Source organism: Microtus pennsylvanicus, chromosome 13 (genome assembly GCF_037038515.1).
Source record: "Microtus pennsylvanicus isolate mMicPen1 chromosome 13, mMicPen1.hap1, whole genome shotgun sequence".
Classification (NCBI taxonomy): Eukaryota; Metazoa; Chordata; class Mammalia; order Rodentia; family Cricetidae; genus Microtus; species Microtus pennsylvanicus.
The window spans coordinates 74,317,567-74,345,485 of record NC_134591.1 but is presented as its reverse complement, the minus strand read 5'-3'; the positions used below and the strand labels follow the sequence as shown (position 1 = coordinate 74,345,485).

The 27,919-nt window shown below is 42.8% G+C and overlaps 1 protein-coding gene across 3 annotated transcripts in view; it reads left to right on the top strand.

The window, feature by feature from the left end:
• Prdm2 (PR/SET domain 2) overlaps nucleotides 1-27,919 on the top strand; it is a 103,127-nt gene that overhangs the window by 36,863 nt on the left and 38,345 nt on the right. For 2 of the 3 annotated variants that reach the window (XM_075946178.1, XM_075946179.1), the window contains 2 exons: nucleotides 10,948-11,100; nucleotides 15,776-15,902. In XM_075946178.1, coding sequence (XP_075802293.1) covers nucleotides 10,948-11,100; nucleotides 15,776-15,902 — 280 coding nt within the window. Of the gene's footprint in view, nucleotides 1-10,947; nucleotides 11,101-15,775; nucleotides 15,903-16,299; nucleotides 16,389-27,919 lie in introns of those variants that run through there. The other variant, XM_075946180.1, reaches the window with a different exon arrangement.

The window sequence follows — 27,919 nt, the reverse complement described above, 5'->3', positions numbered from 1 at the left end:
CTTATGGGAGTTACCGTCTGCACTGAAATTCACACCTAGTGTGGCTTGAGAGTCACTTGCAACCATGAGATTCTAGGGTCTCCTTTTCCTCTAGACACACATCATCTTTGTGCTGATAATGTAAGGTTCTCTACACGCACATGCTTTAGTGTTTAACCCATCATGGAAGTACCACTTCCTCTTAGTCAGCTTCGAGTTTACCATCTTGTTCTTGTGAAGATTGACTTTTCCTTGCAAGGAAGAAAAGTCAGGATCTTATTCACTTATTCTCACATCTGAAAGGTTTTTCATTTAAAAAAATGTTAAAATAGAATATAGATGACAGGTGTATACCCTCACATATGGCAAGGTATCAGGAATATCACTTATAATGGGCATATTTCTCATAAATAAGTTGAAAATCAAGGTAAACTATTTACTATTAATTGATTCTAACCCTGGTCTTATCCTCAGATTTGCATCAGAAAATCTCCTAATGTCACAGAAAGAGTTTATCATCAGAGCTCCATCTTGGTGTTTCTCTTCCATCACAGCCCCTTAAGACCTTTTTAGAACATTGAAGCAGTAGAATTTTACACCAACTAGTTCACCATTGTGTGCTAACCTAAGACGAAGTGTTAATTGCCTTTCTTGAGCCCTTGACTGTCTGACTTCATAAATCTTCAAGCTTCACAGAAAGCATTTACATTCCTTTAAATGCAGAAGAGTGTGATGCTCAGGGTGAGTGCATGGAGCAGGTTCCTACAGAAAAGTGTGATGCTCAGGGTGAGTGCATGGAGCAGGTTCCTACAGAAAAGTGTGATGCTCAGGGTGAGTGCATGGAGCAGGTTCCTACAGAAGAGTGTGATGCTCAGGGTGAGTGCATGGAGCAGGTTCCTACAGAAAAGTGTGATGCTCAGGGTGAGTGCATGGAGCAGGTTCCTACAGAAAAGTGTGATGCTCAGGGTGAGTGCATGGAGCAGGTTCCTACAGAAAAGTGTGATGCTCAGGGTGAGTGCATGGAGCAGGTTCCTACAGAAAAGCCAGCATGCTTTGATCTGCCACTAGCAGGACCCTGGGGACCTGACATGCTGGACTGCCTGCGACACTTCTCTTGACCACCTGGTGTGTTGTGCAATATCAGAATTTTGAAACATTCCTGATTTTAAAAAACTGTCCTTCCCTTTAAAGGCAGAACCTTGCTTTGTAGTTTAGGTTGACTTTGAACTAGGATCCTTTTACCTCTACCTCCCATGTGCTAGGTTTACAAGCATGGCCTACTATATGCCTAGCTGATAAAAAAATCTTTCAAGTTTAGGCTCATATTGCTGCTAATAAACAGTGTTTTTTGCAATTATCTGAGTAAAAATTATTCTAATAATCCTTTAAAAATAGATTTTTTTAAATTTTACTTGTATTGTTTTGAAATAGAGCCTTGCTTGTAGATTAGTCAAAAACTCAAATTCCTCCTGCATTAACCTCCTAAGTGCTGGTAATACAGGCACGAACTAACTATTAATTATATAACTTTACGTTTTTAGAACAGTGTTAGATTCAGAGAAAATTGATTGGAAGGTGGAGATCATTTCTGCCTTGGTTTGTGATGCTCTGATAAAATACCATAGCCAGGGTAGAGTCCCTAAGCTTATTGTGAAAGCCAAGAAGTCTAAGATCAAAGAGCTGTACATACGTGGTGAGGGACTTCTTAATCTATTATAGCATTGCTGGAAAGCATTACAGATCAAGACAGAGCCAGAGATGGAAGTTGTGGCCTCAAACTCTTTTAGAACTTGTGTTTCTCCATTCAGAGAGCCAGAGCTGCCAGAATCTGGACATCCCATTAAGTCTGTGTCTGTACACAGAATGTGCATTTGGGAGCCGTTCCTACTCTGTAGAACCCTACCTCTGCGTAACTGCAGATTTTCCAACCATCAGCCTTTCCCCTAGAGTGACCTGCATCCTAGGGCTGTTATCATATAAAGTTCATAGTTTGTGTTAACTTTTTCTTGGTATATATTCTAATGAGTATTTAAAAAATGTTTTCTTCTGAAATGATCTATATAGCCTGGCTGTCCTGAAACTTGCTAGGTAGACCAGGTTGGATTTGAATGTATAGAGATCTTCCTGCCACTGCTCCTTCAGTACAGGGATTAAAGACATGGGCCACCCAACCCAGCATATAAGTCTTAAAATTTTAAACAAGGTCAACAAGATGTCTCATTATGTGAAGGTACTGCCACCAAACCTGATGACATGAGTTCCATCACTGAACCCACGTGGTGGAAGGAGAAAACTGACTTTCCCAGTTGATCTCTGCCTTTACATGCATACACACACAACTAAATGTAATTAAAACAACACCAACACAAAACTATGTTGACCACAAACTATAATAGTGTGGACAGTACAGAAAAAGCTCACCAAAAATTAAAATTCACTTAAACTCCCAGTACCCAGACATCTCTATGAGCATTCTTTTAATTCTACATTTAAAATTTGCTAAATTAAAGAACTTATTTTGGTCACACCCTTGTGTGGTGCAGTCTCTTTTTTCTCTGCCTAAGGCCTCTGCCATCCTTGTTTCTCACACTAGTTCCTGTCCTTGCACCGTGTATTATAGGAATGCGATATGCTTGCTTCCTACCAACGTCCCAAGGATGTGTCTGTCAAGTACGCGGCCTAGGCCATTTCTTCTGTGGCTGCTCATAATTCTGTCTGTATACCATCCACAGTTTACCTTGTTTTGGATATTTAGATAGCTTTAATCTTTTGCTGAGTATGTACAGTCCTTCAAAGCGTAAACTCACTATGGATGCAATATGCTGACTTGTCTGATATTTTTCTGAAGATATATTCCTAGAAGTGTAAATATTAAGTCAAATGTTATGTAAATTTCTATACATTTTTGGTCAGTTTTGCCCTGAAGCCCTTAGAAAGATTGTAGTGATTTGTATAATCAGCAAGAGTATGTTTTTTTCTAGGGCTTTGAAACCCAGTATTGTTTTGTTTTGTTTTTTAATCGCTTTAAGAATATCTATTCTCGCTGGGTGGAGGTGGCGCATGTCTTTAATCCCAGCACTGGGGAGGCAGAGTCAGGCAGATCTCTGTGAATTCAAGGCCAGCCTGGGTTATAAGAGCTATTTCCAGGACAGGCTCCAAAGCTACAGAGAAACCCTCCAAAAAACCAAAAATAACAACAACAAAAGCCAAAGCAAAACAATAGCCAAAACCTCAAACTATTCTTTTAAGTGAACAATCACTACTTCTATTTGTGTCTTGCTCTTCTTGAGTCTAGGGCTGGAGAGATGGCTCAGAGGTTAAGAGCACTGACTGTTATTCCAGAGGTCCTGAGTTCAATTCCCAGCAACCACATGATGGCTCACCATCATCTGTAATGAGACCTGGTGCCCTCTTCTGGCATGCAGGCAGAATATAGGCAGCAAAACACTACATACATAATAAATCTTAAAAAAAAGTTTTAAAAAATTAATACAAAAAATTTTGAGTCTAGAGGACAGAGGGAAGAAGTAGAAGAGCTTATCAATTGTAATAGATACAGAAATGCTCTCTGCATAGCTCCAAGATTTTACTATAGTTTTTTTAAAAGAAGCAAGCCCTCTTTTTATGAGTTCCCAGCATTGCGAATAAAATTCCTGTTGGTGTGTGAGTGGGGACAGTGCTTGTTGTGTCCTTGTAATTGGATGTCACTTGAAGTGATGCTGCCGATTCCCGTGTCCTTTCTTGTACTTGGCTGTCACTTGGAAGCTGCCAGCAGATTCTGCAGTCTGTTTTCAGCAAGTCCTAGTCCTGCTCATTGCTGTTGTCTAGCTATAGAATTCTGTCAGGGCAACTGTAGGAAAGGTTGTCTTTAGATCCCAGCCTATAGTCTGTGTTTTAAAGCTCCAAGACTAAGAAGCACCTTTACGGTTTCAAACTTTGTGGCACATGAAGATATTATGAATTTGAAGTTTCAATTCATGAGGAAAGTTTTATTTATGCACAGCCACATTCATTTGGTGAGTCGAACAGTGGCAACAGGCTGTATGTCCTGTAAGGTCAAAAATACTTAAAAAAAATGTATGGGTGTTTTGCTTCCATATGTGTCTGTGCACCACATTTGTACAGTGTCTGCGGAGGCCAGAGGAGGGTATCGGATCTTCTGGAACAGGAGTTACAGACAGTTGTGAGCCACTATGTGGTTGCTAGGAATTGAACGTGGGTCTTCTGGAAGAGCAGTTGGTGCTCTTTAACTACAGAGCCATCTTTCCTGCTCTCCCAAATACTTTCTTCATGTTACTCTTTATAGAGAGTTTGCTGTTTCTTGGCTGTGTGGAGAAGAAGCCAGAGGAGTGAGTGTGGAGCTGTGTAATGTTTCAGGTTTACTGAGACTGGGTTATAGCCGCGTGCAGAACTTGCTACTCCAACTATAGAGATGGTTTTTGTAGTAACAGCAGAGCCAGTCATGAATCGTGCTGTTTCAAGAGTTTCAAGATAAATGAGGGTGTTGAAGTACAGAGGATTAAGTAATCTTTTCAAACAGGTTAACTATTACTTAGATTAGCAGCTTGGTGTGGTGTAGCCCCACCCCCGGTGGAAGTTCATTTAATGTCTCTCTGTCAGGCCTTTCCTGTGTGTTGATCTTGGCTTATACACACGCTTTATAAACTTTTGGCTTTGTCTCAGAGGTTGTTGGTCTGGAGTACAAGTAAGTAGATGATAGGTCTGGATACCAAGGGGCTTGCTTGAGGCCCTCAAACTGTTTAACCTGGAGTCAAAACCAAACTAAGCATTTGGATTGTTGTCAGTACTCTTCCTATAGCAAAGGCCGCAGACAGAGTATTTTGTGGTATGGAACCTTGTGTGTCATCACTATGACAGGATGATAGAGGCAGGTTATCTGAAGTATAGAAAGGTTTGGTTTTGGCTCACAGTTCTTTGTGTAACCATCCAAAATTAAGTGGTCATGTAGCTTGGGCCGCTGGTGACAGTGGCATATCCTGACAGGAGTACACATAGGAGCCCAAGTTTTCTTTCTCAGACTGAAGCAGAAACAGAGGGCTAGGCACGGCCCCACATAGTCCCTTCTGAGGTTATGGTACCTGTGGCCTAAGGACCTTCCACCAGACCCCACATTTCAAAGGTCCATTATTTCTCAGTAGCACCCCATAGAGGAGGTACCGCCAGACCACCCACCCTCTTGCAAGCCTCCCCAGAAAGTGTGGAACTGCATACTGGGAGAGATTGCTGCCACTTCTAGTGGTTTATGGAATTCTTACACATCCATGGTCATGGGTAGAAATTCTGATTTAAGAACAAGAATAAACTATTTTGCCTACCCACTAGAATTTGATTAGGGACTTGCTGGGAAGCAGTTTATATTTTTAGAGCATCTGTTATTGGAGGATTTCCCACAAACATTTATGCAGTTGTATAGCTGAGACCTATTCCCAGTAATTTCAAAAGAGGGTCAGTCATGTAAGCATGCTCAGACGGGATGGACAGCGAGCGGCTGGGCTTTGAGGACCTGAGAAGCCAACTGTTGTTATATTTCTGCTTTAGACTTGCTAGTACAGATAGCCTGTATGCTTGGAATTGTCCTCTGACGAGTGGGCCTTTTCTGTTAAGATGTGCCACCACCTGTTAGACTTTGCTCCCTATTGTCAAATGTTTAGAACATTTTAGAAGCCCTTGAGCTTCTAAAGTAATATGAGGCGTGGAGCAGATGATAGTGATGATCCATTTTGTCTGTAGCTCCCAGAAAGTTTCTTCTGCAGGGTAGCAGTCTGCTTATCCTTAATGAAACCTGCAGGCAGCCAGCTCTGTCACTGAGGTGCCACTGGGGGCTGAAGATGTCACAAAGATATGGTATTTTTGTGGGTAGTATTAGTAAAATCCTTTAAGACTTGCAAAGATACATTTATTATTACCTTTTCATATAAACTGAGGTTACCTTTCTCTTTTTTTGTCTTCATAGCTTTATTTGCAGGTTCAATGATATTTATAAATGAGTTGCTAGAGATTATTCTCAGTAAGATGATTTGAACCTAAGCAGTGAAGAAAAACATTTGATCTTGTAAAGGATAAAATCATTTCTAAAAATTGTAGCTTGTATAAGTGTAGAACAGTTTAGAGCAGTGTTTCTCTACCTTCCTAATGCTGCCTCCCTTTAATACAGTTCCTCATGTGTGGTGTATGACTGTCCCAACCATAAAATTATTTCATTGCTACTTCATAACTGTAATTTTGCTATTATGATGAATCATAATGTAAATATCTGTGTTTTCTGATGGTCTTAGGCGATCCCTGTGAAAAGGTCATTTGACCCCCAAAGGGGTCTTGACCCACAGGTTGAGAATCGCTGATGTAGATCTTCCTGCTGAGGTTCAGCAATGAATCCTCAGGGAAGATACAGAGGCATGGAAAGGAGCCTCTGACAGTATAGGCAGATTGGGGCTCCTGATGTGAGTACCTGGCCTCCTAGAGAGGGTCTGTCTCGGTTGTGAAGTGTTAGCAATGCTTGGTACCTACACTGTAGGGAAGTCCAAACAATAGCCCAGGGACATGGTTTTGTCATTGTAGGCTGTAATGTTAGAGAGCTGGTTTAATCGAGTGTAATACTCAACTTGATATTAGAGTTGACCCAGCATGAGAGTTTGTCATTGCCTTGTCTCAGTTTTAGCCTGTGATGTCTGTGGCAATTTGCTATTGTTATTATTATTATTATTATTGTTATTATATTGTTATTATTATGAGTTAGGATGTTGTAGGTGAACAATTGAGAGTTTAAGTGATGTTATGTTTCATAAAGTGAATCAAAGTTTTGTCCTATACTTCCAACATTAACCAGTATGCTTACCGAGTAATGAATAATTAAGGAAGATATAATGTGGTTTGTTCTTTGCAAATTCTTTTTCCTAAATGGCATAGAGATGCAACTTTGAGTGTGTCATATTCAAAGGGGCATGTGTACTGCATTTGAATTTTGATTATTTTAAAACTATTTTTTAAATGACTGAATTAAATAGAACTGAATTAAGTTACAGGACATTTATGCTGTCCTTGAAGAAGAGTTAGCACCCTGTCTGTTCAATGAGAAACAGGAATGGCTTTCACAACCCTGACCTAGAGGAGTCAGGAGTAGGAAGAAAGCTGTGTGCTTTTGTGTAGTGCTGCTGGAGGTGACAGCAGGGGCAGCCTCCTGGATAAGCACTTTACCATGAGTTACACCCTAGCCATCAGAAGAAGGATTATAAAGAGGGGTTTGAGGTAAAACTCTCCTTCCCTGCTCCCTGTCTTCTTATTGGTTTAATTTGAATGTAAGGAAGAAATGAGACGATCAAGTTTGAGTCCTGGCGGTATTTTTAGTGGTTTGGCTATTCTACCAAAATTGCCCATCTACTACTTCTTCATATATATAAAAAAGGGACTTAATAACATTTCATAGGGTCTGGAGAGATGGTTCAGTGGTTGAGAATACATATTGCTGTTGCAGAGGACTTAGATTCTGTTCCATTAACTCCAGCTCCAGGGGACCTGACACTTTCTAGCTTCCTTGGGCACAAGCACTCATGTGCACAGCCTACACCTTCCCTATAAATACAAACACATACTAAAAATTTAAATGTCAAAGGCATAATATTTATAGATTATTCTGTAGACCCTTACAAAGATGGAACAAAAATAATTTGTAAAACAGCCAGCTTACCCAGAGTTGGCACACGATGCTCTCTGCAGTCCTCTTCTCGAGTCGAGGGATGGGGTCTGGGATGGAAGTCAGTTTGTTCAAGCTGTTCTTATGAGGGTGTATGTAGCGAGCAGCATAGAGCCACACCTGGTGGAGATGATAATCAACCTCTATGGCTAAAGTCTGACTTATGCCTGATCACGCAATGATCATCAGCTGCTTGCATATGCGTGGGCCTATGGGCAGTGCCCACCTGGCAGTCCGGGATTGGCAGCCCATGCCTACTTAAGGGCTGGGAGAGGTTTGCCCGGAGAGAGAGGAAAAAAGGAGAGAGGAGAGAGGAAGGAAAGAGAGAGGAAGGAAAAGAGAGAGAAGTGTAAAAAGTCCTGGAATAAAACTGCAGTGAGAAGAGCTCCGGTGGTCGCGTCCTCCTTGCGGGACGAGGGCTGAACGTGACAGGTGTACTCCAGTACCCTTGCTTGGTAGAGGAGGCTGCTTTATGGATTGCATCAGGATAAAGCTTTTAATTCTGTGTGCTATTCCTCTTTGGAATCAGGTGAGCCTATTTTGTAGTCGTTATGGAGATGTGGAAATAGACTTCTTCAGTGTCTCTTGTTGGGTTTGAACTAGGGAAGGAGGGTTGCCTGCCTTGTGATTGATGGAGGAAGTAATCATAATCGGTTGTCCCTGCCCTTCCACTACCATTGTCTGAGGATAAGTTGCACTTCTGTAGCTTAGCAATTAGTAGTTAAGCAAAATTTAGAGATATTTCTGTCAATCGCTGAATTTAATGTGATTAGAAATGGATGTTTGATGAGCAAACATGGGAATTGTATCAAACCATATTCTCATCTTAGTTCCCCACTAACAAACTAAAGCTCAGTGATAAGAACACTGCACACCTTTTCAATGTTATTTAAGACAGGGTCTATGTAGCCTGTCTTATAAAGCCCTGGAACTTATCATGTAGACCAGGCTGGCAGCCAGTTCACAGACATCTGCCTGCTTCCGTATCCCAAACGATGAGTGCTGGGATTAAAGGTTTGGGCCACCATTTCCCTTGGCATCCAGCAGACCTTGGGCACTTCATGCAGATGCAGATGTAGATCTTCAGGACAGTTAGTACTTTGCCCATTTCCTCTATCCCCACCCCAGTGTAAATGCTATTCCAGTAGAGGAGAGGCAGAAAGAAGAGAATACTGAATTAGCCCATTTTCTCAAAGAAAAGCATTAATGACATTTTCTTACTTTTAGTTTTAGATTATCTTCTCTTCATATATTCTTATGTTTAGGCTAAAAATAAATAGTTCATTCTTTCAATGTGACTTGTTCAGTCAGCAATGTATTTGTATATGTCTGACACTATAGAGTGAGACCTTCTCTCAGAAAACAAAGCAAAAAAAAACTAAACAAAGCCCCCCCCCCCCCCCATATAACCTTCCCCAATCCCCTCTGTTATATTCATCTATCTCTATGGAACTCTTTTCTTTATGAACATCATTGCACTTAGAATAGTCCCTATTTCCATTGAGATACAATGAGGAATATATAAATAAAGAATTCACTCACCTGGAACACTTTATTTCTGCAGAGGTTTACGTTGACTGAAGATTGAGGAAGTCTCAGCAGTGCCTGAGTTGTTATTAAAGCAGATGGCTAGTCAAGCGCCACCTTTACTTTCCATTTGGTGGGTTTCCCGGGCAGCTGCTGCTGTCTCTGTCGTCACACTGATACCTGGTGATACCCAGTAGGATCCTGATGTTTACCCATATACATCCAAAATAAGAGAGAGAAAAAGACTATCTCTGAGCCTGGGGGCAAAGGGAATAATAATCCCCGTGCAAGTCAGCGGCCTGACCAGAGGATTGGTGGTGTTCATTGATCATTCACTTCACTTGTCTCTTTGATTGTGCCGGCAGGTGGGACGATCATCACTCTCAAACATTGGAAAGCAGCTTTTGTTGTTTTGTGTATTGTGTTTAACAATTTTTTGACTGTCTCTTCATAACATACCATTTGAGGAGTGTTCTGTTTTGAAAAGGAAAGAGTGTATGTATGTATATCTGTCCACCTTTAGAAGAACTGAAGGAGGCCGGGGTGCTGGTGGGAAGAGAAGAGCCTGTAGTCTAACCTATGGTGGTCAGGTAGTCAGGGAAACAGCCACAAATGGAGGTCAAACAAGCCTGGGCCTAAGACTGTCTTTCCTCCAGTCAAGTGTTTTAGAAAGGAAGGCTGTTTTACCTTCAAGCCCTGATTTCCACATGTGGAAGGGGAAAATTAGTAAGGGAGATCTGACACAGAGAGTGTAGCTTAGTAGTGTCAGTGTCTTGGAAGGCGAGAACCAGACTTAGAGCCTCAGTCTCAAGGGCCCATGATGAGGAAGTCAGCCACCCAGCCGTCAGTGGAGAGCAGGAGCGTTGACCTACCTAAAAGGGATTAATGTGATGGGAGAGGAAGAAAGGAATGAGTGGAATGAGTCAGGTGTGTGGGGAAAAGAGAGACACCCAGAATCCTTCTTTTCTTCCTAAAAAGAACACCTATTTGTAGTTCTGGTTCAGTGTCTACTCAGGCACTTGGAAGAATAAATGCACATATGTGCACATATGAATGTCAAACTCCTTGCAGAGTTGATGTTCTTTAAAATGAAGGCATGACCCGCCAAGTGTTTATTGGCAGCATCACAGGGGAGGAGCAAGCATGGATGGAAGTTCAGGGAAGCTTCCTAAGAAAGTAGATCTGGTGTCCTGGGTTTTCTGGTACTTGTCTGCAGCATCCCAGAACCTTACAAACATGTTCGCTGGACCTTAGTTCTGATACATGTGCTGGATGGTGTAGGTGTTGAGGGACAGTGAGGTTGATAAAACCATCATAGCTTGTCACTTCCAAGCTGATTCACTACGTGTGCTCGTTTGCGAAGTCCCTGTAAATCATGCCAGAAAGAAGACTTCGGAAATGTGTAGCCTAGCAGTACGGGCCTAGGTTGAACTGACAGAATATATGAGAAGGCATTTTGCTAAGTCACATTTGAGAGCATGTAGTTGTAACCTGTTTTCATGTACAGGAAATATTTGTAGATCAATTATATTTAGGGGGGGGAACCTAAAGAATGAAAAGATTTCACAGCTCTGTTTCCTCCCTGTGTTTTTGAGTGTTGGTTCTCTATCTTGTTTCTCTGAAATGCTGTAGAGTGCTTGCATACAGTAAAAACAGATGTCTGGAAAGTTGAAGATGAGACTTTTTAGGCATTCCTGTCCTAATACGAGCTCATTTTTCTCTGTCCATAGGTGTACTACCCAAATCTGGGGTGGATGTGCATTGACGCCACTGATCCGGAGAAGGGCAACTGGCTGCGCTATGTGAACTGGGCTTGCTCAGGTGAAGAGCAGAATTTATTTCCACTGGAAATCAACAGAGCCATTTACTATAAAACCTTAAAGGTAACAGTGTTGCTGTTAATCTACTCCTGGCTACTCTGTGTGCATTTCTCTCAGTGTGGTCTAGCTGTGACTGACAAGAACAGCTCTGCAGACCTGGAATGGATGGCGTTTGAAGTGGCTCATCCACACACCCAAGGCTCTGTGTTAATCACATGGTTGCTGAGATCTAGCATATGTCAGGGAAGTAGGGCAGGAAGATTGTGTTGAGTAATTATAGACTGCATCTTTCTTTTTTTTTGGTTTTTCGAGACAGGGTTTCTCCGTAGCTTTTTGGTTCCTGTCCTGGAACTAGGTCTTGTAGACCAGGCTGGCCTCGAACTCCCAGAGATCCGCCTGCCTCTGCCTCCCGAGTGCTGGGATTAAAGGCGTGTGCTACCACCTTTAAGATTCACCGTTCTCTGAGGCAGGCCTTGTAAATGAATTGCGTGGGAATTTGTTGTATGAAATCTTGAAAATGCTAAGGAGTACAGAAAAATATTAAAAATATTGTTTTTCTCTTTTGTAAGAGAGTGTCTATTAGCATGTAGCCCTATCTCAGTAACTGATGGTGTTGAAAGCTGTGTGTACTGAACAAACCAGGTTTCTCTTCAATACTTATTGTCTATCAATGTTTAAGTTGTTTCTTTTAGTTTGATTTGCAGTACACGGATTCTAAGTTGTATTTTTAACTTGAGTGGACATGAGTGTCTTTCTATATAAGGAGTTGGTACTGATTCTCACCCTCTCCATCTGTTGGTGTTGGGTTCAAACCCAAGGCACTGAGCTTGACATCCACCCCTGTGCAGATGTTTAGCTCATCCATCGTGAAGTACAGGTAGCTCTGCTGAGACCCACAGATCAATGAAAAGGGAGACAGGAGCTAGGGACAGGTGCTCTTGTCTTTGGAGGCCCGAGTGTTTCGTGGTGGCTGACTGAAGATCATGGTAAGTATACCTTTGTCCTCACTCTTTCCCTTTTACTTTAAAGATTTGCTTTTATATTTTCTAGAATCCTAATTATTTCAAGTAGCATTTAATACCATTTTATAGATACATTGCATAAAAGAGAAACGAGCTAAAATTTATATGCTCTAAAAACAGTTTGAATTTTAAAAAGCAAGCAAAACAGATTAGCTTATCAAAGTGCCAAAAGGCATTTGTGATGGCTGTTTTAGCTCATTAATAGATTTTTTTAAATTAGGGGTTTTGGTTAAGTTTAGCTGATGCAAAAAAGGATATGAGATATTGGTTCAAAAACAGTAAAGTAGCAAATTTTAGCTATTTTTGGAGGAAAAAAGTAAACAGTGACTGGTTCTTTTATTTTAAACAACTTGAATATTTTGAAATAGTGGGAATTCTGTAGACAGTGACCAAAGCCATGCTTACTATCTAAACTAGAACCTTGTGGAAGGAAGGGATCATTTTGTTTTTAAACTGACATCTCTGATGGAATTTCCTCTTTAAAACAAAAACAGGGGCTAAGTGACACACCTTTAATTTCAGTGCTTGGGAGGTAAAGGCAGGTGGAACTCTGAGTTCTAAGCCAACCTGGTCTACCTAGAGAGTTCAAGGTCAGCCTATTGTTTCAAAACAATCAAACAAACAACCCAACCAAACAAACGCGCAAAAACTTCAGGACCAAACTGAATCACGATTAATAAAAACTCAGAAAAATTGGGGTTCAATCTGAAGATTGGAAAAACAAAGCAGCCAGCCTAAATGGTGATCCTGCCGCCAGGAATCTCAGGATGAGACTGTGTCTGAGAACTTTTTTCTCCCATTTTATAATCCTCTCTAGTTCTGGAAATAAAGGTGTGCACCACTGGGATTAAAGGCACGCACTGCTCAGTTTCTATGGCAACTAGTGTGGCTACTGGGATTAAAGGTGTGTGTTACCACTGCCTGGCTGTAAGGCTGACCAGTGTGGCTGATTTTACTCTCCTGATTCCCAGGTAAACTTACTTATTAAAATACAATTGAAATGCCACTACATCAAACTCTTACATAGTCACTGTACACTGGCATATCAGGAAGCCAGCACCTAGGCAATATTGTATTAACTGATCTGTCCACTCAGCCAAGATTGTATCTGTTGTTGCAATCATGTCCTTGTAGGAAAAGAATTCTGGCTCTCATTTGACTCTAAGGCTTGGTGTATTACTCAGGAAGACACAAACTTTTGATCCATACAACGTATGGAATGAATTTCTCTCTCTCTCTGAATTTCTCTCTCTCTCTCTCTCTCTCTCTCTCTCTCTCTCTCTCTCTCTCTCTCGTGTGTGTGTGAGAGAGAGAGAGTATATGAATTTATTGGACTGACTTACAGGCTCAGTCCAAAATGGCTAGCTGTGAATAGAAAGTCCAAGAATATAGCAGTTGCTCAGTCCTATGAGGCTGGGTGTCTCATCAGGTCTTCTGTCGATGCTAGACTCCCAAAGAAGTAGGCTCTAATGCAGTCAAGGAATGGATGGGCAAGCAGCAGAAGTTGTGGCTCAGATTAAAGGTGTGTCTTCCCACCTCAAGATCTGGATTAAAGGAGCGTGTCATCCCTCCTCAAGATCCGGATCAAAAGCTTGTGTCTTCCAGCCTCAAGATCTGAATCAAAAGCTTGTGTCTTCCTGCTCCAGATCCGGATCAAAAGTTTGTGTCTTCCAGCTTAAGATCTGGATCAAACGCTTGTGTCTTCCTGCTCAAGATCCAGATCAAAAGCTTGTGTCTTCCTGCTCAAAATCCAGATCAAAAGCTTGTGTCTTCCTGCTCAAGATCCAGATCAAAAGCTTGTGTCTTCCCGCTCAAGATCCAGATCAAAAACATGTTGTCTTCCAGCTCAAGATCCAGATCATAAGTGTGCCCTCCATATCTGGATTATAGTTCATTTCAGATTGTCAGGGCATTTCAAATGTATTTTAATAAATAAATTTAAATTACTTAATAAATAAGTAAAGACTGCCTGAAGATCTGAAAGTAAAACAGTCCCACTGGCCAGCCTTGTTATGGGACCATGTTATGGGAACACACACCTTTAATCCTGTAGCCTCCCTAGTTGACATAGAAATCAGGTGGTGCACACCTTTAATCCCAGTCATAGATAGGAATATAAGACTGTCAGATGCAGTCTTATTTTGAGATTCCAGGAGGCAGGATCGAGGTTGAGGTAAGAGACAGTGGCTGGCTGTTTTGCTTTTTGGATCTTCAGGTTGAACCCCAATTTCTGACTCTGAGTTTTTATTATTTGTGCTTCACCAGTTAGTCAAGTTGACAACCAAGAATAGCCATCACTCTTAGACTGTTTGATAACATTTTAGTGCTGTGGAGACTCAATTTGGTCTTCTGGTTAGATCCCACGTATGCCTCCTGGGCACCTCAGAAGTGACCTGTTCTCTGTGCATGCTCTCAGGAGGCAGGTGCTGTCTGGCTGACTCATTGGAGAGACATTTCCTCCCTTTGTGACTGGTAGCCGTTTGGGGAGAGAGGATTTTGACAGGAGGCAAATGTTATGGAACTTTTCAGACTTTCACCTATTACCCTTAGGTCTACTGGGGAGTCTAGTCTGGGTCAATCCGTGTTGATGATTGCCATATGGATTATTATAATCCCTCTTTCCACTGGTCCTACCTTTGTCAGAACATTCCCTTTCAGTTGTCTTCCTTGGATCGTCTGTTTCAGCATGTGGGTTGGAGGTGGGCTTTTTTTACTTCAGCTTTCTGAGCAGATAGGGTCCCCAAGAGTGAATGAAAACTCTAAGCCACCTTCCTGATTCTGCTTAGTACCCCCCCCCCCCACTTTATTTTCTTGAGACACAGGGTTTCTCTGTAGCTTTGGAGGCTGACCTGGAACTAGCTCTGTAGACCAGGCTGGCCTCAAACGCAGAGAGATCCGCTTGCTGGAATTAAAGGCGTGCACCACCACTGCCCTGCTCAGGACTCACTTCTCTTCTCTAAATATTTCTTCTGTATATTTTAGATGTAGTTGTATGATGATGAGGTGTGGGAGCGACTGAAAAGTTTAATGTTTTAGGAGCATAATGCCTAGGAGGTATTCTTAGGCATTCTGTAACTAGAAATGTTTTCACAGGCCCGAGCTAGTAGGTGACTGTTCTGAGGATGCTAGGTTGGGCTCTGCCTGAGCTCAGCACTTCTGTTATTATAAATAGCGGTTGCGTGCATGATTAAGGTGCAGAGCGTTCCTGCTTAACTTGTGCTTGGAATTAGAACCTTTGGTGCTAACTCCTTTCTATGCTATTTGCTTCTTAATGACTCTTTCAATTTCTCATCCACTCGAATTTCATGGGCAAAATGGTCTCGTATTTTATTTTTTTCTCTTGTGTGGGTGGCATGAGGCTTGGAGCTAGCTGTAAGAATCTAGTGGTGGAGGCTGAGCACTAGTCCCAGATCAGCCGGTACACGCACTCCTGCGAGCCTCCGTGACAAGCTACTAGGTCCTCCTGTTTGCCCTGAGTGTCTTGCCTTGGCCCTGCCAGCCAAGGAGTTTTCTGCTAGCCCGGGCCTCGGCTCCGCCTCCTGCCCGGGCGCGCGCCCGAGGGCCCGCCTCCTCCCTGCGCGCTCCCTGACCCCGCCTCCTCTCCGTGCGCGCCCCCTGCGGCGGCGCCCTCCCGACAGCTGTTTGCGGTCGCCGCGCCGCCCCCGCCAACAACCGCCTCTCTGATTGGTTCGCGTCTTGTCTCGTCTATCCTGCAGCCAATCGCGCCTGGCGAGGAGCTCCTGGTCTGGTACAATGGGGAAGACAACCCCGAGATAGCAGCTGCGATTGAGGAAGAGCGAGCCAGCGCCCGGAGCAAGCGGAGCTCTCCTAAGAGCCGCAGAGGTAGGAATCGCCACCGCCGCTGGGCCGGGCCGCACCCGCGCGGGCACACGGGCTGAAGGCCGGGCGTCGCCCGTGGCGTCGCGGTGACCTTTTCCGGGCTTGGCCCGCCGTCCCCGCCCGGCCCGCTGCTGAATCACGGCGATCTCGGGACACTCGGGCTGTTTGCGAACTTGTGCCCGAGCGCCCGCGCGGCGGGAAGTGCGCGTGCTGCCGCCGAGTGCGGGCCCGGCCCTACTCCCGGAATCGGGCCCGCCGCGCTGCGAGGGAGGGCCGCCCGCGCCTTCCGGCTCCGCTGACAGCGCAGGACGCGGCAGAGGAGAGAGACGGGAAGGGAGAGCCGGACCCGGGAGAGACAAAGATGGGGTGCACCGGGGGCCGACGGCGGTGAGCTGCCGCATAGGATGCGTTGGGCTTTGTGGAAGTTAAGGAGGCTTGCTGTGACCTCAGTTTTTACAGTTTGGCGATAAACGATGTTTTGAACAGAAGGTAGAATGTAGTCACACTTATAAAAGGGAGGGGATAGTTTGTGGGTAGGAAAATAGTTTGGATGCGTATATCATATTTCCAGCTGGCATGCAGATACGTCGCTGAAATATTTTTACGAAAAACTTTAAGGCGAATTTGAGACTCTGACTGAGCCTAGTTTGAAAACAGGCCAAGGCACGGTACAGTCGTTTTTACTAAAACAAGAACTTTGGGTCTCGTTTTTGTAATTGTTGTTTGTTAGTTTTTTTTGTGTGTGTTTTGTTCTTCCCTTAGATCTTAGTAAATTTTTTAAATCCGAACAAGCTTGTCCTTTTCCCAGAACATTGCAAAGTATGTGTGGGAGTGAGGCTATAAATAAGAGCATAAACGTGGTTTTGGAAAACTCTCAAGCAATATTTGATGAGCTCATTGTGACTTTTCAATTTCCTATTCTTTCTATTTCACACCCGAGGATGGCTGGTAGGCCGCTTACTGACTACATTTTTCTATTGACGGTGATTTACTTGCTGCTTTGGGTCATTAAATACTTTGATTCTGGGTCAGTTGATAAAAGTCTAGAAAATTCCAGCCCTCCGCCAAGTGTTTAAATGTGTGTTGAGATTTTGTTGGGCCAAGGCTTAACATTCTGTCTCTTCTCCATTATTTAACTTATTTTTCTACTTAGTGTACATTTTGTTTGTAAACAACAGTCATGTTACCAGCCTTCTTAGATAAACTATGACTTGTATGGAGTTCAAAAATTAGGGGACCTGGGGATTTTTTACTGTGCCACTAAACTTAATTCTGACATTTAATCAGGTCTGTAATTTGATGGCATTCTCACTTTGCTCTGTGGTAAACTTGGGTGTGTGTTCAGACCCCGTTTCGTCATTCGTTTCCTTTAGTTATTCTGTACTGTTCTGTTCAGTGTGGAGGAAAAAACTTGAAACTAATCCTATGTTAGTAATACACAGACGTACACATTTCATGGCTAGATTGCTGGGTTTTATATTGTTTAGTAGTCCGTGGACAGCAGACAGCTCACTGAGTCGTTCTTGAGCTTTAATTAAAAGACGTGAGCGAGGCTCATGCTCAGCACACACAGCCACTCTGCTGTGGGCGGCTTTACTTCAGAAGAGGCCTGTTTGCTGAATGTGACCTGAGAGCAGCGAATCAAACCTTTCTACTTCACAGCTTGGAAGACCTGAAGGCAGAAGAAGTTTTTATTGTTAACTCGGTATGACTTTAGACATTTAAATAATAGCTTCTTTGGCAGGGTGTCAGAGAGAATCAGAGTAAATTGATTTGGGGGCAGTGTTGCTTAGTTGTTTGGGACATACAGCTGACTGGTAGAGTGACGTTGGGCATAACCTCGTACCGTTGAAACAAAGGACTGGATTCTTCACAGTTCTGGACCCCAGCTTCTTTGTATGACAGCTTCTGTGCCCACATCTGTGCGTTGCATGAGGACCCTTTCAGAACTCATCAGATTGTTGGTGGATCATAGGACTGTTGGGTGTATCGGCAAGGAAAGCCCTGGTTCCCATGTCTATCACAGACTGGCAACCCTGCCCATGCTTTCCCTCTTTCTGACACTAATGTGCGTTAGGCTTTGCTGTGTGCTGTTCCTCATGAACACAAAGGCAGCAGTCATTCTCTGGTGCTTGCCACCTAGACTTGGGAAGAGGGTGCATCAGAAAGGCTGTGATGAGCACTTGGCTGGCTGGCAGGTGGTTGGCCCCCAGTAAACACCCAGTGTATAAAGAAAGAACAGTACACAGTGCTTTAAGAAGAGAGTTCATATTGTCCCTGGCCAAGGAGCTTGCAATTTCCCCCATCGTCACTTTTTTTTTTTAAAACTGGAATGTTTTAAGTTCTCAGTTCTGTGTTTCTGCTCAATTGCATACATGCCTGAGCAGCCTCTGTAAGGTTGAATGTCAGAAATGCCTTGGTTGGGATAGCTTAAAGCTTTCAGATAGAAAGTGGGAGGGAAAGTGTTGGCTGTCTCTGGCTGTTTTACTATGAAATGTATAATCTGTAATGTAATAGAACAAAAGCCATGTTTAGAATTTTTACCACTTTCGTGATTTCTGTCCCCTATCCATGACTGAGAAATGAAACAGTTTGCTAGCCTTAAGTAATGACTGTTGTCGAACCTTTCCCTGGCTTATTTAGTAGTGCAGGAGATGAAGCTCGGGGTCTTGTAGCGTTAATAAGCAAGCACTGTGCCTCTGCACTCAATGCAGTTCTGGTGAATGCTCTTCCGAGGCTTGACTGCAGTAGCAGTGTGTGTCAAGCCCTGCCTGAAGGAGCAACAGAAGCATTCCCCAGATGGGCTTGGTGGAAGGAATGGGAAAGATGAGACACCTAGGTGTCTGCCCTAACCTCTTGGTCGCTGAGAAGAACAAGCGGGTTAACGAGAGGGGGAATGCTTTCTGAAGCTTGCAGACACTTGGAAACTGCAAGTGCCACATCCTGGTGTGGGTTTCTTGGTGAGGACTTCTTCAGCAAGTGGATGTTGTGACCACCTAAGAGAAACTAGCCATAAGTACTGGATTCTTCCCCGTTATCCTCACTGGGCCCTGCCTCGCTCCCCTTTAGCCCTTACTAAAGGCCTCTGTAACTCACTGACTTCACTGTCCCAGCAAGTTAGCACAGAAGAGTTATTCATAGCAGCAAGAAGTCCCTTGGATGGGACCTCAGAGATGGATGGCGAAGAGGACTACATCCTACAGCCATAGCAGGCTGCACTGGATGTGTCCTTAATGTCAGGAGATTCGGTTCTCCAGTTGATAACATTATCTAGTTTATCTAGGTGACTTTCAACTACCAAATTTAAATTATGGTTGGTGTTAAGGAAATGGCTCCATCTGTCTCCACATAGAATTATTCAAATGAAAACTCTTGGTATAATGAAGAATACTCAAGTGTTTTGAAATCAAACATATCTGACATTCTTTCTCCAGAGATGCTGAACAGTTCAGGTTAGGTTAGGTCAGGAAACTGAAAAGCTCCATATGCAGAGACTCAGTCCAGATAGGGGTGTGATGAGAGATGAGAGGTTCTTGCACTCGCAGAGTGACAGACCATTGGCTATTGATGAGCAAGGCCTAGTAACGTCAGTGCCGATAAGAAGTGGGTGTGGTGTGACACAGCTGTTGTCAGGGCCTTCCTGCACCTCTGTCCTAAGTGACGTGAAGCTCTGGGCACTGTGGGCTCCGTAGGCAGAGGAGCAGCATATGGCCAAAGAAGCTTGTGCCTATATAGAGGCCCATGTGAGAATTTGTTGAATTGAGGAACACAGCTCTGTACATGGCTGTATTGGCCTCTTTCTTGCCAGGCACTGTGTGGGTTGGCTGGGGGAATTCAGGAGATGATTAGATGCTCTGTGAGGTTCTTGGTCTCCCCTGATTGCAACCAAGTGCAAGGTAGCCCTGGTGTGTGGACTTGATACAGCTCAGTAGAGGCTGCCCTTTGGCGCTTCCTGATCTCCACAGGAAGGGTCTGGAGAAAGAGCAAGGCCTGAGTTTTCCCTGTGAAGGACATTGTGAGGCATGTAGGAAATGTGCAGAAGGAAGGGTGTGATGGTGGTACCCAGCCTCCTGAACAGACTTGCAGACTCCTGAGTACCCTAACAGAGGTGCCTCTAACACTGCATTTGTGGAGTGCTTTGTCCTAGCTCCAGGTGAAGAGTGGGTATTTCTCAGGCAAGAGTTGTGGACTTGTTTGAGATTACTTTGCCGATGGATATCAGCTTGAGCAGGGGTGGGGGTGTGGGGTGGGGAGGTGTCCATGCTATTGTAAATGAAATGGGCAGCAGTAAAAAGGATCTGAAGGTAGTGTTCACGAGTACATGTTATAAAAGCAGAGAACACATGGGCTTCTACGAAGTGATCTCTTGGTCCATGCTAGCAATTGGCAGCTCTGTTTCAGATTCCTTTGGAGCTGAGTGACAGGTCTGGCTGTGGTGCCTTACGGTGGTTGAATCCTGAACCTCCTAGTGCCTTATAGGCAGTTTTTATTATGTTCATAGACTTAACTGGGCCCTCACCTGTTTACAGGTGTGGAGCAGGACTTCTGGGAGCCAGAGGCAGTGTTCCTTCGTGTGCTTAGGGCTTCAGGCTTGTCATGTTGGGCTCAGTGGGCTGTCTTGTGTATGGTGGGTCTTATACATCTGTGTCTCCTGAAGCCCTGGCTGCCGTCCATCTACCTGAGATACCTTTGCTGAGCAGTATATGTCTTGCCCACTTTTGCTGCTGTTGTCTGTGTCTGAATGCTCAGGATGGTTTAAGTTGAGCTTTCCACCAGGAGGCAGAAAACTTCTGTTACCTTTTCTAATTCTACTTGTGCCATCACTGAGATACTCGAGATTTATTTAGTCTAAATATCGAAAACTATTTGTTTCTGTGCCTTTGATTCTTAGTTATATATAACCTTGTTTACAATTGTGTGGAATAACCAGACTTTTCTGAACTGTTCTTCACAAGTACATTTTCTTTATGTTTGTGTGTGTGTGTGTGTCTGTGCACATCCCAGGAGGTGAAATAGGGGTGGAGATTAGACTACTTTGTAGAGGAGTCAGGGAATTGAACTCAGGTTGTCAGGCTTGGGAGCAAATGCCTTTACCTGCTGAGCCATCTCGCTCTCCAACCCAGAATCTTAATATATCAAAAACTATTTGAGACATCTGATTGAATATATTAGGAGCTGTGCTGTGTGCTGTGATTTGTCTATAGGTAAATTATAAGGTGTGACTTGTCTAATACAGAAAAAGGGGTTGATTATAATTGCATTTTCTAGAAGATAAGAAAGACCTTGTAACGAGTTTAAATTAGTTTAGTTTTTTAAAAATCTGATTATAATCTGAATGTTAAAACCTCCAGTATGAACACTAAGTACTTTACTTAAATAACTGATTTTTAAATTGGTTTTAAAACTAGTTGTGCTTTTTTCCTAGGCAGTTTCTCATTCCAGTACACAGATGGTGTTTAGATATGTGAACTCAGTGTTCCTAAGCATGGCAGAAAGGAGGGTGTGGTTTTATATTTGAAGTTGCTTCTAAGAAGAGCAGGAACGAGCTGTAGTAGTGTATGCCCTTAATCCAGCACTCTGGAGGCAGAGACTGATGATGAATCTCTGAGTTCGAGGCCAGCCTGGTCTACAGAGTTCCAGGACTGCCAGGACTACATAGAGACCCTGTCTCAATAAACATACATACAAATAAAAATAAAGAAGGCAGGAATTGGCTGAGTGAGAAGAGAACACACTTTGGGTGTTGGCCACCAATAGGCACGTCTTTGAGTGAAGACTGTGCAGAGCTGTGTTTCAGGTTTCCTGGCCTGGTACTGGATTCCCTATGTGTAGCTCATGTTGCCAGAAACAGGTTCAGAGTTTGATTTTTATTAACATTAATAATTTAGGGGAGCTTGTAGTATGGAAGTAAGTTTGTGCTTACTCTAAGTGAAAAGGATAATATTGAAAGCAGCTGTTTTTGTTGTTCTGACCAAACAAACAGATTTGATCCTTTGCAAACATTCTCTGCTGAATTAACTTATTAGGTGAGTTTTGATACAGACATATGTCAGGATTTGACACTCATTTCTATACCATGCCATATGATGCATCACTTGTACTGCCACTGACGGTGACAGCAGTTACTATTGTTTTCTAGCTCTGTGCTTGGTGCTGCGTATGCGTTATTACCAGTAACCCTGAAAAAAAGGGATCTTTATTCTTACTGAAGAAACTGATGTGCCTGTGCTGTTTGTGGCTCTGTCTTGCCTAAGCCCAATTTTCACCCTCAGCATTTCTGAATAGGAAAGGCTCATGGTGAACAGTTGAGTTTGCTGATTAGCCAAGGTGAACTGGGCTACTTATTATCTGTACAAATCCAGATGAGAAGACAGTGCTCGACTTAACGTCTTTGGTATAGAAAGCAAAGTTAGAATGAGAGCTCATGGCAGAGTTATCTCAGCTCTGAGAGGTTATGAGTCGAACTAGCTTCGTTCTTTTGAGTGTCCAAAATTAAACTGTAAAGACTATTTCCAGATTGCCTCTATTGGCGTGTTTGCCAGCATGGGATTTTTAAATATTTTGTATTATCTTGGCATCAGTCATGAAGTCACAAGAGCAGAGGGGAACAGACTGGGACCCTCATTTTGTCCTCCTGTTACTGACCAGTTCAAGGAAGAACCATGTTTAGTATCCTTCTGCGACACTCTGGAGGTCTCGTCCCCCTTGCACTGATAATATGTACTTTATGTTTCCCTAGGTTGAAGTTTAAGGATCATCAGCCTGCTTTAATAGTCTGAAAACTAAATCTAGAAACTGATTTAGTGCAGCTCTGATGTTGTGTGGCTGAAGTAGAAGGAAGCGATGCTTGCTGGTTTCCTTCCCTGTCTTAGGATGTAGTTAAGTGTTCTGGTTTTCTCTGTGTTTTGTTTGAATGTTTATTTGTGAAGGGTATTCTCTTGTGTTTCGCTTTGGCTTTTTGGAACAAGTGTGAACTATTTGAAGTGGCATCTCCAGAGGTCTGGTTTGCTGATGCAGCCGTTCCTGTCCTAGCTGCTTGACTCATTCTGTAGGAAAGGGGACTTAGTAGGAAGAGTTGCCGCAACCTCTCCTGGACATGACCCCCTTACTCTTTCTTTTCTCTCTCTCTGCCTTCCCTCTTCTGGACTTCTCATGTAATCTAGACTGGATTTTAAACTTCTGATCTGCTTCGCCTCCTAAGTGCTGGGATTATAGGCATGTACCATTAGGCCTGGATGAACTGCAGTGGTAATTGAATTTTCTTAAGGTGTGCTGAAGTTCATTTCTTTATTGTGTTTATTCCACAGTAGATTCAATTTGTTTTTAAGATGATTTTCTTGTTGATTCATGCTGGCCTTGAACTCCAGTTCTTTATACCCCTGTCTCCCAATGTTGAAATGACAGTGCACACCATTCTCCAGTAATTTAAAAAAATGTGATTCATTTTGGTTTTTTTTTTGTTTTTGTTTTTTTGTGATTCATTTTGTAAGTGTGTCTGTATGCATAGTGTTTTGTTTGAATGGAGCACTGGAGCGTGGACTCAGATCAGGCCTAGACACACTGAAATCTTCTATCATACCGCTGGGCTACTGCTTTCTCACATCGTGGCCTGCCACACAGGAGACTCTTTTTTTTCCATCTTTAATTTGGAATACGATGTGATAAATGTGAGTTGGGGAACTTTGGCTGAGAATATTCAGTTGCTCCTATAGAGTGGCAAACATGCCCGATGGGCAGAGTAGAGCTTTAGCTTAATATTTGCATTCAGGTTCCAAATACCATAAACCTTTCCTTTCTCTGCTTCTCCAGAAAATCTGAGGGAGTGTTTTCACTACAGTGTCAAGAAACAGTGCTATATTAAGCCCTAGGAGAACATAGAGAACTCTGAGGGCTCTGTAGCTGTTTACTATTTGTGAATCTGGTTATGATCTGGAGATTTCAAAAGATCTTTTGGCTCACAGTGTATCCCATACTGGCCTTGAACTTGAAATCCTCTTCATCCCCCACAGTGCTGGGGTTAAAGTGTGTGCTGCTGCTCTGGCTTCAAAGTACTTGATGGAAATTTTATTCACCAGCTGATGGAGAGTTGTCTTACATGTCTCAGCATACTACAACATTTGTTTTGAATGTACAGAAATATAATTTCAGAGGTAAGAAATTTTATGATGAAACAATGACATTGTTTAAGTGTGATATATAAAAATTCTCTGGTTTCTGAAATGAGATGGAGTCTTTGCTTTCTTTGGACATTTTCAAGTTGGTGCTACTGGTTCTACGGTGTTGGCTTGACCGAGACCAGTTTCACATTTAATGAGCGAGCTCCATGTTAAGCAGAGGATTGTCTCTGCTTTGGTTAAAAGGAAAATCTTTCCTCCCTTGTTTATAATCCCACCTCTTGGACTGCAGTCTTTTGTGGGTTTCTTGACATCACATGCCACAAAAAATGAAGGCAAACTGGTTTGTTTGCCTGCATTTAGATCTAAGAACGAACAGTATTACAGGCGTTTAAAGTTGTAGTTGAACAGTTGAGGATGAACAACAATTCAATTTCTGGGCCTTTTGTTTTTACTGTTTGGCTTCTCAGGTTTGGCTTTCATTTTTCTTGCCAGTTTGAGGTGTAGAATATGCCTTTCTGGGCCTGGTGGCTGTTTATATTTTTAATCTTAGGATTACTGTGGGATAGAGTGACTGGCTGCTAAAAGCTAAGTCCAGTCTCGAAGAATGAGGGTTTCACTCTGCTCCTCTGGTCCTTTGCCGTGAGGATGTTAAGTGCTGACAGGGCCAGGGGGTAGTGTGGAGACTCTCCCTAAATGGACAGGTTTGTACTGTGGGTGCCCTGGTGGTCAGTTTTTCTTGTGATTTCTCTAATATCAGACAGCCTCTTGTTCTGTTTCCACAGACTAGATTGTGCAGTTCACAATGGCACCCACATCTAGACCACATAAAGGAGGATCAGGCTGTCATTAGCTGCAGTTGCTTGACTTTTTAAGAACCCAAAATTCCATGTGTACTCATCATTAGGAATTTTACCAGTGGCTGCATGAACTATCACAGGAAGTATCTTTTCCTTGTTATTTGAGTTATAAGTATGTTTGATGACAAGGTGGAGTTTGAATGTTTTAACTTTGTTATCTATTTGCAGTTACAATCGCATCAAACTGTAAATTCGGGAATTAAAGATAAATATAAACTATGCTAAGGTAGTAGTATATTACCTTATTCATTACATAATATGTATATATGATAGTTGTAGTAGCATAGTTTACCCTGTTTCAAATTGAGTCCAAAGTGTGTGTTTTGTGTTTTTTATGTGTGTGTGTTAGGTGGAGGGGGAAGGGAAAATTACAAACTTCTGTACCTCAGGTGTTAAATGTGTGAAGCTTGAACTGTTTTGCAATAAGAATAGTGTACATAGCCTTGGAATTAGAAGGCCAAATCGACTCCTTGCTTTAAAAACAATGTTGCTTTACAAGTTTTTGTCTTTAGTTTTCCTCTCTGTAAAATGGGGTGAGATGAACTGGCTGTGATAGCTCATGCCACCTGAGCCAGCCTAGGCTGCAAAGTGAGAGACCCCTTGTCTCAAAATAGCAACAGCTATAGATGAGGATGAGTCTTCCCTTGATGGTTGCTGTGCATCTTTGTTTTTTTCCCATAGTAATGGAGGAGTCATTGTGTGAGACTGTTAGTCCTTGGGCTTACCAGCAAAACTCTAAGAAGTCAAGTTGCAGCATTTTAAAACATGGACTTTAAAAATCTTTGGTTTTGCTTTGGAGATGTGGAATTAGTGAGTGAGGTCAGAGGACCTGTGGCATTTGACATCGCACATACCTGGCTGTCATTGGCTTGTCTTCTTTCTTTTTTTAAAAAAAATTTATTGTTTGTTTGTTTGTTTATTTATTTATTTATTATGTATACAATAGTCTGTCTGCAGGCCAGAAGAGGGTACCAGACCTCATTACAGATGGTTGTGAGCCACCATGTGGTTGCCGGGAATTGAACTCAAGACTGTTGGAACAGCAGGCAATGGTCTTAACCACTGAGCCATCTCTCCAGCCCCTTGGCTTGTCTTCTTTCTTTGTTTTACCTTGCTCATACCACTCCTAACTGCTGTGCATTTTAGCCAGATTTTAGTGCATTAGACATTTTGGATGAAGTTTAGGTACATTTCCCAGAAATCATTAGACAGCCATGGAAACATTTCAAATTTCTTTGTTCTCTTTCTGGGTGTGAAGTTAGGGAAATGCGAGAATGTAAAGAACCACTCTCTTAGAAGTTACTGATAAAGTTTGGTTTAAGGGAAGCAAATGGATCTGACAGTTCTGAGAAGTTAGAGAACACATACATGTTCTTCTGTGGATACTCAGTGCTTGCATGCACTTACAACCTGACTCCAGTAAGAGGAGGCCCAGACCTTAGTGTGGGTACAAAATGAGATTATGCCCAGTGTGACTAACTTGGGAGAGGGGCCTTCAGTTTTACCTGGTTTTCAAAGGGGTCCAAGATATCCTTCCCTAAGGATTAAAAACCACTAAAGTAAACTCAATATGTTTAATAAAAACAACAACAACAAAACAGCTTAGGTTGAGGGCCAGAGAGGCGGCTCAGCAGAAAAAATGCTGATGACTTTAGTTCCATCTCTGGAACCACATGGTGAAAAGAAAGCGCCAGCTCCCAAAAGTTGTCCTCAGACTTCCACACACATCGTGTACACACATGCATGCGCACACTGATAACTGTAAAACAGATGTTCAAGTTAGGAAAAGAGATCAAAAGAAGAGTAATAAAGTCCATAAGTGTAGACTGTACTTGTATCTTATACTTAGAAAGATAGAATGTACTTGTATCTTATATTGGTAGGACCTTGGCATGCATTGATGGAGCATTAACGAGTATGGGATTCTTTTTCTCTCCGGCTGCATTAGATTTGTACAGGTCATAATTATATCAGGTTGGGTTCCTGTTCAGTGTAAAACTAATGAACAAAACAAATGGCTGATGGAGAAGTTTGCTAGAGGATGCATAAGAAGGAACATAGGCTGGCAGCTTAGACTCCCAGGTGTGGGGAATTCCGTGTTTTGTTGAGTGGAATCTATTGTGGGTCCTCTTTACAGATGATCTGTTCTCAGGGTCTATGAGCGGCTTCCTCTGTATGCTTGATCTTGCTTCCTCTTGGTGTTAGTGTCAGCTTGTTAGACCACCAGCCTGTACCCAGGTGATTCCCATTTGCTTGCAACAGTGTTATTTCTTATTTCTCAGGTCATGGGCTGTGGTGCAGTACTTTAATGTAGGTTTGGGGTTTCTTTTGCTGAAGACCTAGGAACAGGCGATGTTTGGAACTGGGTTGAGAATGAGACACACCCTTTTCCTCAGTCATTAGCGCTGGTCCTGGAGAGCACCCCCCCACACACTGTAAACCTAGCTCTGGCTTAGCTGTCCTCCCATTCTTGGTACCAGCACTCTTTTACCCTCCTGATTTGGCAGAATAAGAAATATCTATTGACGATGATGTGGGATAATCCCCGAGACCAGTGCTGGAACCTGTTAGAGCTACTGTCACTTCTGGAGCTGCTTGCCTTGCCTTGCCTCGTCTCCTGAGTCTTTTCAACAGCCCCTACTTCCTTCCCTTCCCTCCTTTGTCCTCCTTCCTCCAGCCATCCCTTCCCTTTTCAGTGAACTACAAATACTCTTGAACAACTTTTCTACACATTTGGCTTTTTGTTATCAGTAGGTTCTTTTGCGGAGGGCTCTAACTTCCTTCATGGAAGATCTCTCAGTAGTAATATATCTGTATTTTTTGTGGCTTCTAATAGTGTCCTGTAGCTAATAGCACCCAAGAAAATCATTAAACTGTCTCTCTGCCATTGCATTAGAACCTTTATGAAGTGAGGAAAAAGCAGAGAAAAGACCTTTTAAACTTAGAAAGAATAAGCTTGCTCTGATTTCCTGGTGCATCTGAGAATATGTGTTATTAAATGAATCAGACAAACTCTGATTTTAGGTGGAGAACTATAGGAAAAGTT